At 41.7% G+C, this 12,811-nt stretch overlaps 2 protein-coding genes across 6 annotated transcripts in view; both read left to right on the forward strand.

The window, feature by feature from the left end:
• The window catches only part of LOC119018096 (E3 SUMO-protein ligase PIAS1-like), a 68,856-nt gene extending 62,114 nt beyond the window's left edge, over positions 1 to 6,742 (forward strand). For 3 of the 5 annotated variants that reach the window (XM_037095470.1, XM_037095468.1, XM_037095469.1), the window contains exon 13: positions 232 to 6,742. In XM_037095470.1, the coding sequence (XP_036951365.1) occupies positions 232 to 663 (432 nt within the window). In that variant the 3' untranslated portion in view covers positions 664 to 6,742. The remainder of the gene's footprint in view (positions 1 to 231) is intronic. The other 2 variants (XM_037095471.1, XM_037095472.1) reach the window with 1 other exon arrangement.
• A 464-nt stretch (positions 6,743 to 7,206) lies between these two features.
• LOC119018257 (relaxin-3 receptor 1) lies at positions 7,207 to 8,991 on the forward strand. The gene has a single exon (XM_037095774.1). The coding sequence runs from the start codon at positions 7,299 to 7,301 to the stop codon at positions 8,283 to 8,285; it is 987 nt and encodes a 328-aa protein (XP_036951669.1). The 5' UTR covers positions 7,207 to 7,298; the 3' UTR covers positions 8,286 to 8,991.
• Positions 8,992 to 12,811: the final 3,820 nt, after the last annotated feature.

The raw sequence follows: 12,811 nt of genomic DNA on the forward strand, positions 1-12,811 counted from the left end.
TTTGTAAGAAAAGTTGATTTATGAGTCTCATTCCCAACTCTTCTAGAACTGACGCTTTGGAATTGTAGGTTGATTCAGCTGCCACCCCAGAGCGTAAAACTCTGTGTTGCTGCCCGTCATTGCTGGGTTTCCCTTGTAGAAACAAATAAAAATCTTTGATCTGATTGGGACTAAAGTGGTCAAATAGAGGCTGAAAAAGATAAATGAATAAATGAAAAATTCTTCTTCTAGTGTGAGGACCTCTCCGAGACCTCTGGTGACTCCAGCAGCTTCTACCAGCAGCTCACTTCCGGCTGTCTTGTGTATCTCCCACAGCATTACAACATGGTGATGGCGGCGGCAGCCGCCGCTTCAGCCTCAGACGACCACGAGCTGCTGCTCAACCGCTTCCTGCCCTACAGCACCTCCTCCTCCTCCTCCTCTAGCTCCCAGCTGTTCCTCGACCAATCGGGCGCATCCTCAGCCTCTTCGCTGAACGTGCCCACCAACGGGGCGAGCAACTCGGGCAGCGCCAGCAGCCTGGTCTCCTCCAGCAGCCTCCGCGATACTCACTCGTCCTCACACTCCTCACACCATCCCGGGGTGGTGGCCAGCCGGAGCAGCACTGAAGCAGCTGTGGCAGCTATTTACGGCGGGATACCTGACGTTATATCGTTGGACTGACTCAAGGCGGGTCGAGGCTACCCTTTGGGCCCGGCTTCGATCTAGTAAAAGACTTTTTGACTGCAGGGTAAAGTTTTGATCCAGAAACTACACTGGCCCCAAGTCATCAAACTCAGCCGTAAAGACAAGAGCACCAATATTTAGACGGTTCCCTTCACTGTACTGACCTGAGAACAGCTCTGAGTCATCACTGAAAGGGTCGGCTGTGACATTGTGTTGGTAAACTGACTCCAGATCAGAAACCTGTCCAGCATGTGAACCCTGCGGCACAAACAGCAGAGATGCTACCTGAACAAAAACACAGCAGAGGACGGCTCTTTTTTACAAAAGCAAGGAGTGGCACCGTGTACAGAGAACAAAATCTATTTTCCTCTTTTACTTTTGTATGTTAAATCGGGACATTTCAGTCTAGTGAGCTGCTTCGATTGCTGTTTTTAAGTGGACGACTGGAGGTTGTTTCTCTGTTTCTCTCACAGATGCTTATACATACGCCCGTCGCCATGTGCTCATCTTTTCTTCTCTTTTAGCTCGATCCTGCGTTTCCATTCTCACCTCCTCAGTATGAGCCTCTCCCCTTTTTCTCTCTCTCTCTCTTGCTCGAGCTCACTTTTTAAATCATGGTGAATTATTTCTCTATCCAATGACAAGGACTTTTCAGACACTGAATTTACAGTTTATTCATGTACTAATAATTTTCTTATGCTTTTTAAGTTATGTATGATATTTAAACAGTTAGAAATTATATATATATATATATATATATATATATATATATATATATATATATATATATATATATATATGCATTCCTTTTGACCTTCAGGTTAATGCTGTGGGGAGTGTGCGGGTGGAAATTAGCCATTTCCAGTTTTTAATTTTCACTCTCTGATTTCCAACTCCTTACAAAGACTCTGCCGGCATACAGCATTTAGGAAAGGAGACTTTTAGACTATTTATATTTGCCAATTAAGAGTTTGGAGCTGGAAGAGTTTTGTTTTTATTTTTCGCGCAATGCCAAAAATAATATATGGTACCTATGAATTATCCCAATAATCAGAGTGCAGTTGGATCTGTGTGCCACAGTGTTCTCAGTCTGAAACTCAAACTGTGTCCTTTTGTCTCTTGTCTTCTCAGATTTGTGCTTTTGACCGTCGGCAAGGAATTATTGTTAAAAAAAAAAGTCAAGCTGTTGTAGCAGCATCGGGCCTTTTAAAGAGATAGGCGACCTCGACATGTGACCACGTTCAAACTAGTGCCTGTTTGTGAGCATGCTTCACAGCGCGCTCGGGGCGGAGTTGTCAAACTCAAAAGAATGTCTTAAAATGGTCACACATAAACTTTTTTCTTTTGGGAACTGCTTGTGGAAAAGCGTAGAAGAGTGAAAGCAGACAGCTTAGTGCCACCATGAATGAGGGGGTGTCAAAATGCCAACTTACGCCGGGCACAGAGCCAGCTGGGTTAAAAATACATGAGCTGTCTGTGACTTAAAAACCCTTCGCGTTAGTCGGCGTGTGATGTGGAAGTGTCAAAACGAGTCAGAGGTCTGGATCTCGATGTTGTTGCCATTCAGCTGACGTTTGCTCATGAATGTATCGTACAATTTACAGTGGACACACTTTTGAACCTGAACCTGGAACCTGTGTGTCCTTCAAACTTTCCCAGCGTCCCCTCTGATCAGCCTCTCCCCGATGTTCCACCACGATGAGATAATCACTTGGGACAGCCGGCCCCATCACCTCACATCCCCGTCCTGTTCTTCAGAAAGTGACTGGGAGACGTCCTAAATTGACCCCCCCCCCCCTTTTTCTGACAGCCGGAACAAATCTAATGTATTTCCTGTGTTGTGCAGTATTTTATTTATTTTGTATTCTTATTTCTATATATTATATTTTTGCAAAAGGTTTGATTTCCGTGGGTGTGTGTGTGTGAGAGAGTCACTGTCACTCGGGAGCTGTTGTGTTATGATTTTATTTAATGTGCATTTTATTATTCTTTCGATTCTATTATATCTCCGAAAAGGTACCATTTAGTTATTCGTCGTGGAGATACCTGTGTGTATCCTGGGAGCTGACACACCCTTTTTAAAAAGGGCACAACACACATGCTTAATTAATGCACAATGACTCACGATGATTTAGAGTACGAGTTAATCACGGAGGTATTATGAATTCCTGTTGCCTGCTATGAAGAAACGCCTAATGGATCATTAAATATTGATTAACTCGCAGCTAATTTGGTGGCGTGCTTGAATTTTGATGCCACCAAATTAGCTCCGACCCCAGTCTCACAGAAAGAGGAAGTACGAAGCTGTTTCTATCAAACTGGAAGTCGTTTGCAAATGCTAACGTGTCGCAGCACGACCGACGGGAGAGTTGGCAGATCACCATCAGATTCCTGGCTGAATATAAATGCTGAGCTTATAGCCGCGTTAGTACGGAGGCCTGGATGTGCCAGAGTAAAAACTTAGGAATTCAGAAAATTATCAATAATTTAATTTATATGCCATTAAAAGCACTAAAAAGTCATATTAAGAATAAATATAGACATTAATTGATTTGTAGGATGTGACATAAGTTGCTTGCTTTTGTATTTATTTACCCTTGCAATAATTCTCCGTGATGTATTATTTTTCTTTGCATTTCCCCCCCTATTTATTTCCCCAATCGTATTTATTATCTCGTCTTCTTTTTGGCTTTTCTTGATACAGTTCTGTCATCGAGCAGACGCGGAGCTGTCATTCAAAGTGGTTAACTTCAAGTGTGTGTAGATCGACTGCTGCTCTCACATTCAGTGGCTGTCTGAGAGTCTCAGACTCACCAGAATATAATACATAAATCAATGAATTTAAAGTAGAATAAATGAATAGGAACAGTGGGGAAAAAGTTCACAATAGAAATAGGAATTAAAACAAACGTAAAGCATCTTTTCACTGTATCTCACATTTGATAAATTAAAGTCTACTTTATCTTTGTTCATTTAATGGCACATTCATTTATGTAGAGCCGTTTATTTAGTCTTGATTTTAGCAGTTTGAATCCTCCCTGAGTTAGCAGCTCGCTCAGTCTGTTCACCACTGTGGTCCAAAATATCTCAACAACTGTTGGACAGGTCATGAAGTGTCGTGTTTCGTCGGAGTTTTGTTTTGTTGTTGTGCCCGAAGCCTTCACTTTTCCTCCAGACCTCAACATGTCTGATATCTTATGGCGTCATACCTGCAAAACTGTTCCCATCTCTCTCAGTACTAATTAGTGTTAGAGGTTAGTACAGCCTTACGCAGCTGCTAGCATGGCTGTAGACATTATTCTTGTTCTGTCTTACTTCATTACTATATGAAATAATGACATTTGCTTAAGATTCTTGGATCATTTGTCCCTGTTTATCCACTTGCACCCTTGATTTTGGTTGTAGTTTGCAATGCAAAAGGCTCAGCTTCTATCTTATAAATGGGACACAGAGACCACTGGCGTCACACGGCAGCATGCAGATGTTAACATCCGACTCAGTCTGATAAAACAGCTTCGTAGGCTGATAAAATATATGAGTCTGCATTTCTCTAAAGAAAACCATGTGTCCAAATTTGGTGGTTTTGAATTTCCCAGATACTTTTGTGAGTGGAGAGAAATCTCCTACTTCTTTAGCTAAATAAACCATTTAAGGACTCTGTGGGTTAGCTGCAAATACTTGGTCACAGTGGAAATCAGTGTTGTTTTCTTAGCTGGTGAAGGGTGGAGGTTTTGGACATGCATGATTTTCATAGAACCGGGATCACATATAACATATCTGGTGACCAGTGAATGAAAGTATAACTAATCAGACAAACCCATAGTGAGTTTATCATGTCCACACATGACACATCGTGGCTCATGTATCACTCAAAAGCATGTGTGCTTGCACCTTCAGTACAAAGTGTAGTTTGCATATTAATCACCAATATTCAGAGACTTAATTGGGAGATTTAATTGATTTGAACGACTTCTTCTTTCCTCATGTTTGCCACGAGACGTTGCAGCCGGTTACGATTTCACACATTAAGTGAGAGAGCAGATGGCGTGAATGTGTTTTCTGTTGAAGTGGTCTACATGATGAGGGGATTTGGGGGGGTTCCCCTCAACGTGTTTCATGCCCACAGCTCCATCATGTGGTCCAACATTGTTAGTTTTCTGAGGGAGAATCAGTTGTTGTTCAGCTGCTTTTTTTGTAAGAACTCAAGATTCCATGCAGGGAGAGAGAAGCTCCTCTGACTCCATCTCGAGTTATAGTCACAGGTGTGAACAGGCTCGCAGTGTTTTCACAGCGTTTCTGCAGCAGATTATGTGTTTGCTGAACTAAGGCCACTATGATCAGCAGTTACTCTTAGCTGTGTTTTCAAAATCTGCACCGGCGACCTGGACTGAGCAGCTCAGCTCTTTGGCTGTTAGTGATGAGAAAGGAACAGTTCACCCAAAACACACATTCAGACATTATCTACTCACCTTCATGCTGATGAAAAGTCAGGTGATGGTTCATCGGAAAACAGTGTTAGATCATTGTCCTGAACAAGTGAAGGTGATGAGGAGTTGTTCTAAAATGTAAAAAAAACAAAAAAAACACAAAGTGGCTCCGTTCAGCTCATCCAGCCCTCAGGGTGAGCGCCAGGCTTTAGTGGCCAAACTGTGTAATTACAACATCAGAAAGCCTTTCCCCCAGACGCCGACATGATGAGTGTCACAAGCTCTGCCAACTGACTCGTGTCACTGTGATAATTTGCTTAAATTAACATTTGGAGAGTTTAAAAGAGCCACACAGTTAAATCATTTCACCCTCATTCAAGTTAGCCGCGAGCCAAACCCAAAGTCTCATCTTCGTGCTCCACTGAGCAGCTTTTTTTGTTAGATTCATGAGAGTAATCTAATCATTGGAAGCCATAAAGGTCACAAATTGATTTAAAAAATAAGTTTTTAATGGCATGGACATTTGGTCAGACTTGTGCACCCTCTTCAGATTGGGCACACTTTTAGCTTAGCAGCTCTGAGACAAGGTTTAAATAAAGTCTTTTAAATCAGTTTGGGATCTCAGGGCTCCTGCAGACTTTGATCACACTGGACGAGCTGAATGGAGCCATTTTATGTTTTTCTCAGTTTTTTATTTTTTATTTAGAGTCCACATCTCCTTCACTTCTTTAGGAGAATACTGCAACTTTTTTTTTTTTCCTGTGACGCTCCAGAAATGTTATGTTGATTATGAAACTTCACCAGACTTTCCATCAGTACGTGGTCAGCAGATAATGTCTGAACTTTTTTAGCTTAACTGGTTTGTTTTGCTCAGATTGACACTAGCGAACCAACTCATGAATGACTCATTTGGTTCTGTATTTTTTTTGAACACAGCTCTGTGTGGGTTTGTGCTCATGAACGACTCGTTCTTCGGCCCGGTGGCTGTTTGCAAAACGAAGAAGCTGACCCAGAAGTTAACGTGGCTCTTAATGCACAACTGCACCGTGCAGAAGCAGGATTTGGGATTCACTGCTGCTCACAAATCGATTTAACTCGTTCAAAAAGAACGATTCGCACACAAATCTAACATCATCACCAGTTGTCATGATGTCTCAAAAGGGAAAAGTCAGCAGTGTGTATATTATGTCTGTATGGAAGACTGAACCTTCAGATCCAAACGTGGGTGTTTGATGTCCGTTTGTATGCTTTTTGTGTGTCACTTCAGAGCGAGAGAATAAATTAATTTATATATTTTTTAGAAAATGAAAGCTGTACTATTATTAAAAAAATATATAAAAAGGACTGTGGCCAATAAAGAGTCTTACACAACTGAAATAATCTCCAAGTCAGACTCAAGTCGACGTGTGCACTCACTGCCTTAAAACATTCACAGGTTCTGTTTCACAGCTCCGACCCGAGAAAAATCATAAAAAGGCTTTTCAAGGAGGGCGAGGAGAGGACGGTGTACAGTAAACCCCTGTCAGTTTGTACAAATATACTAAGTGAAAAAAAATATTTATTACCTGCATTGGAAGAAATTGTTTACTTATTGAATGTTACCTGTTTATGTAGAAAAGTTTAGATGTAATAAAATGCATTCTGTTACATCTCTGTGTTTTCTTTTTTTTTTTTTTCAAAAAAAAAAAAAGATGAGGTTTAACATGTTGACACCAGGTGGCAGCAGAGGGACGTTCTGATCAGCCCATCCTTCACTGTGGTGGCACAAAACCAATTACGCACGCCTTGTCTGCTCCACACGGTGCCTTCCTGGCACTGACACAAACTCTGCTTAACTGATCATCTGAAATCATTGATTAGGGGGTTATTTTTAGATTCGGGGTGATGGAGATGGGGAATCCGCGCGCTCCAAGGAGCCTCCATTACGCGCAAGACGGATGGACGCATCAAACGTAGTATAAGCCAATGAACACCTCAACCCCGCCGTTCCTCTCACCCTGTCACAGCTTAGAGCGGTGGTGGTGGTGGCGGTTGGACGATCATAAGTAGGGAGGAGGGGAGATGGCAAGAGGGTGGGGTGGATTCAGACGGAGGAGCTGGAGACATCGTGCGCTTCTCACTAATGTGGCACTCCAAGATCCAGCTGCGTTTACACATGTTTCACTGATCAGATTATCTTGAGCTATCCGTGAAACTGCTGGAATTATGGATGAGGAGAATGAAAGTGTCTGCTTTAACAGGTCAATGGCGTTGATGGACTGCTTCAGCAACCTGGAGGACATCGACGTGTCAGCTGACGGGAGTCCGATCCTGAGATTCCTCATCTGCCTGGTTTACTCTGTAGTGTGCGCTGCGGGACTCGTGGGCAACCTGCTGGTGCTCTTCTTCATCAGGGTCAAAAAAGAGAGGAAGAAGTCCAAGATGAACTTCTACGTGCTCAACTTGGCGGTGACAGACCTGCAGTTCGTGCTCACCCTGCCCTTCTGGGCTGTGGACACCGCGCTGGACTTCAGCTGGCCGTTTGGAGACGCCATGTGCAAAATCGTCCTGTCGGTCACAGTGATGAACATGTACGCCAGCGTGTTTTTCCTCACCGCCATGAGTGTGACCCGCTACTGCTCGGTGGCCTCGGCCCTGAAGAACAGAACCGTGCACCACTCCTGCTCCACCAAGTGGGTCTGCGCGATTATTTGGACACTGGCGACTGCGGCAACTGCGCCCACGTCGATTTTCTCCACTGTCAGCAACGTAACCGGAGAAAAACTCTGTCTGCTGCGGTTTCCCGGGGGTCAGTACTGGCTGGCAGTTTATCACATTCAGAAAATAGTTGTAGGTTTCGTGTTGCCGATGTCCATCGTGTCCATCAGCTACATCATGCTGCTGCGGTTCGTCCGCAACCGGAGTATGAAAACAAGCAACCCCAAACGGAGATCCCAAGTTACAAAATCCATCACTATTGTCGTGCTGTCCTTCTTCGTGTGCTGGATGCCGAACCACGCCATCACTTTGTGGAGCGTGCTGGTCAAACTGAACGCTGTAAACTGGGACAAAGCGTACTACATAGTGCACACATACGTGTTCCCGCTGACCGTGTGTCTGGCGCACACCAACAGCTGCCTGAACCCGATTATTTACTGCCTCATGAGGAAGGAGTTCAGGAGCAAACTGAAGGATCTGATACACAGAGGATAGTGTGTGTTTTTGAAGTTTATTGATGATCCGACAGAGCGCGTAATGTTTGCACAAACTATAACCAAGACGCACCGAGTGCGCACGACAAATGAGCGACCAGGCAAGAGAGGAAACGACTCAGAGAGCAAAATACGGACAAACAACATCTTGTCAAGACTGTTTACTCGATTTTACTTTTGGAAAATGTGACTTTCAGTTGCGCTTTTTTGTCTTTAAACGCGTGCGTAAAGTGGCAAATGTTCTTTAAAGAAACTATAGCTAGTTCAGGGATTTACACAAATGAATCGGTTATTTTGTGAAACATTATGACGCTTGTGACCACTGTGGCGTTACATGTTAAATAACTATTAGGATTGATGTGTCTCTAGTCCACAGTCTCCGTGATTGCGTGCGTAATTGCTCATTACAATGAACTGCGCGTTGGTGTGCTGGCGTTGGAGCTGAGAGCGCTGCTGTAAATGTCTAAGCTAAAAATGCACAAAGTGTCTGATAAATGTGATTATAAGACAATCATGGACCTCATCATCGACTGGAGTAAAGGAGGGGAAGTTAAAGGTCACGTTGCTAGGACGTGAATGTTGACCTCAGTGTGCCAAAATCAGGAGTTGGGGTAAAGAAAACAACAAAGTGTGTGACATAAGATCGCTGTAAATACGCAATAAAACTGTGTCTTTAATGTGTCATAATAAAAACATACTCAAGCTGTCACATGGCTAAGTTTTCCTCATAGTTAATTGTGCAATATGTAGAACTGGCCTCCTGTTGAATTCATACAGAGGGGGCAGCATGTCACCAGAGTAACTGTTGCTGCTTAGTTAGTTTGCTCAGTTAGTTGTGCCGCTGGTGGACCAGACTGGTAGTATGAAGCGGACAGCCCTTGGCTAGCTGATTAGCATGCTTACTTAAAGCGAAAATCTTGCCAAAATGCAACCTAGGCTTTTTTTGTGAATGAACCCGAGTCAAATTTTTGTGTAAAAGCATAATTACTATGAAAGAGGCACTTTTAAGATTCAACATATTTTCGTTTTCGGGTCAAATTCATTTTCAATGGGAGTGCTACGGGCAACTTAACGATAGCATCAAAATAGCTACTTTTAAAACACTAAGAAGGCTCGACACAACATGAAACTTTGCTCGTAGTATCACCAGGGTCTCTACACATGAACATGAGCATTGAGAACATTGTTTGTGTACACAGAGTTTGCTAAAAAGAAAGTGTTTGAACAACTCATGTTACCAGTTGCTTGTTCCGCTAGCTGCCATCATGGCAGTCGAGAAGTATCAATCTCAGAATGCGACGTGACATGGAGGACAGTTAAGGTGGGACGCTCCTAAAGCTTAGTTCCAAATAAATGCACGGATAATTCATTGTTTTGTCGTTAGCGAAAAACAATATTGACCTTGAAGCTAAAAAAGGAGCCTCATATAAGAAACAATGCTAAAATCAAAAGCGGCTAGGGGAAGAAGCTAATGCTAACGTGAGTTGTTCAAAAACATCTTTTTAGTAAACTCTGTGTACACAAACAATGTTCTCAATCCTCGTGTTCATGTGTAGAGACCCTGGTGATACTACGAGTAAATTTTCATGTTGTGTCGAGCCTTCTTAGTGTTATAAAAATAGCAATTTTGATGCTAGCGTAAAAGTGCCCCTAGCATTCCCATTGAAAATGAGTTTGACCCAAAAACGAAAATATGGTAAATATTAAAAGTGCCTATATGATCATAATTGTGCTTTTTTATGAAGGTTTGACTCAGGTACATTCACAAAAAAAGCCTAGGTTGCATTTTGGCACGAGTTTTGCTTTAAATAGATGTCTCAACACAACACATAGACGTCAAAACTCTATTCTCTTCACATTCTGTCGTAATCTAACATTCATACATATCGCACCTTTAACAATTGATGCCCAGGAGTCCAACCCTCAAAGGTGATAACATTTGACGATAGCTTCTGAGATATGAGTCATCTGGCTGCTTCGGGTCTCACTGACCTGCACATAAACTTTATGGGCTCAGCAGTCATCAACATGTGAGGGAGGTGGACAAAACAGACATAATGGATTTTATGCTCACCGCAGAGCCGCCTGATAGAGAACGGTGGCTGTATGCATGAACAAACACCACATTAAGGTCTGACTGAATGGGTTTAGGAAGCTGCAGCACACATGAACACGCAGACGGATGTTGTGTGGGCACATTCATAGGAGAAACTAGGATTCATTAATATGTGATAGAAAGGAAATGGTCTGCAGACGTGGACTGAATTGAACAGAGTGGAGGACAAACAATTTCTATTTTACAGATAGAAGAATTTAAAGAACGAGTCAATCTGTTTTCTTTAATTTAGGTTTACTGATGTGGTCATTTTGGTGATGTTGCACTGATTTGATATAGAAATTTAAAGGTGCATTGTGTAGTTTTGGGGAATACATTTAAATGTGAAGAGAAAGATCTTCATCGCCTAGACAAACTAAATTAACAAACTGTCTTTCTGATCTTAAAGGAAAACGCAATTTATACTGTTTTAATGTGTTTTTATGTGGCGGACCCTGCCACCTTCCTAGCTTCAATCAGTGTTCTGGGACCTTATTTTCCTCTGAGAACAACTTGTTCATTACCCCATTAATATTATAAATAGCACAATTCTGTGTTTTGATCTTTTCTCCAAAACGACATAATTCCTCTTTAAGAATCTGTCTAGGACATCTCACAGCCTCTCTCACGCGCACATAGAGGATATATTTACCATAATGTAAACACAAGGCATATGGGCAGCAGTGTGCATAAAGAAGTGAACTCTGAACATCCATAACAGTCACCATTACTGATTGTACATTCATGAAAGGAACACTTTACCTTACCTTGGTGTCATACAGGCAAACAGAGGTGGAAAGCATAGACCGGCTCCTTCAAGCTGCATGTCGAAGTGTCCCTGATTAAGATACTGAACCCCAAATTGCCCCTGAGGAGCAGTTGGCATATTGCATGAAGCAGCTTTGAGCAGCCAGTAGACTGGAAGCTCCTAAAGAAGCTCTAAAGAAATACTAGTCCATTTACTTACATTTGGGTGATTCTACAGACACTTTTGTGAAGGCAAAATGTCTGAAAATTGACTTCTTTTTCTAAAATGTAAAATTAGAGCATGTTATTCCATAACTCAGTGCCTCTACAGATACACATAGATGAAAGCTTAACGACTCTTTGTCTTTTTTTTTTTAACTGGAGTTAAGGAAAGTAATCACAGTGAGAATATCCATGAAAATGCATTTTACAAAATACCTGCTACAGCACATCAAACCTCATGTTGTCAGTCATGTAGGCTCAGTAAATCATGTAGATCAATTCATTTATATTTTTTATTATATATATATATATATATATTTCTTTTTTCTTTTTTTTTTACAGTTCCCTACTCATGAAGTCAGTCTCACCAGTGACGTCTACTGAAAGCAAATGAGTAACATGGTGACATTGTGTGATGTCACAAAGTCACAGAATTAGACTCACAAAAAAGACTAAGAAGATCATTTTAAAGAATGTAACCTTTTATTTGATTAATATTTTGGCACTGTTGACAAATATTTTTAACTTTAAAATCCCTTATCATTTGTGTAAATGTGTATGGTGTTTGATTTTATTCTGTTTTCTGTGTATCTTGCTGGTGAGAAAAAAGTCTGTCTGTTAATTTTGTCTTAATTGAAATGTTGGTACGATTTAAAAATGCACTGGATTTGTAGTCTACTGTCAAGTCAACAAGGGCTTGAAAGAGTTTCAAGGTTATTAACATAGGGTCGTGGGTTTCTCTTTGGCTTTATTTGACAGTTGTTCCCGTTAGAAAAATGCCTTGCAGATATTTGCTCCACCTCCCTGTCTGTTTGACATTGTCTAATGATTCGTTCGTGTTTTTCTCATGCAGTCACTCATCAATAAAGTCCAATCTTTCCATTTTAACTTGACCTCCGCAGGATCAGATAAACATTATATGAGGGTTGAGAAGATGTTTGCTCTTAAAAGGGTAATTAGGATGATGTAGGATGTAGATCTTTCAGTGTCTGCAAAACATTCAGTCCATCACAGGAGATTAAACCTGAAGTCTGTCTCTTAGTTAATGCAGTGATACTCACATATCTCTGTTTTCTAAGTTTGTCCAAACATGCAGAAAAAAAGAAAAATGACATTAATGCGTGGATCTTAATGTGTCACTACACAGAGCTGAGACTCTACTTCACTGACAGGCAGATGACATCATGAGGACAAACAGATATAACTTACTGAATAACAATCATTGGATTGATGAATGTCATGTTCAAATTCACAAGGTCAGTGGGACAACTCAGAGTGCATGAGAAATGTGTGACCCAACAATCAGGTCAGAGAACAGACAGGGCTGAGAAACACTGGTGTGGTGACTCCGCAAGAATGTCATTTTCAGTCTTTTGCCCAGCAACCGGTCCAAGTTTACTGAAGTCACTGAAACCTTTAATCTTACGCTCATACACACACACACACACACACACACAACTTCA

Source organism: Acanthopagrus latus, chromosome 4 (assembly GCF_904848185.1).
Source record: "Acanthopagrus latus isolate v.2019 chromosome 4, fAcaLat1.1, whole genome shotgun sequence".
NCBI lineage: Eukaryota > Metazoa > Chordata > Actinopteri > Spariformes > Sparidae > Acanthopagrus > Acanthopagrus latus.

Excerpts from the sequence above, each read along its gene's own strand:
- LOC119018257 (XM_037095774.1), top strand. The coding sequence starts at position 7,299 with ATGGATGAGGAGAATGAAAGTGTCTGCTTTAACAGGTCAATGGCGTTG.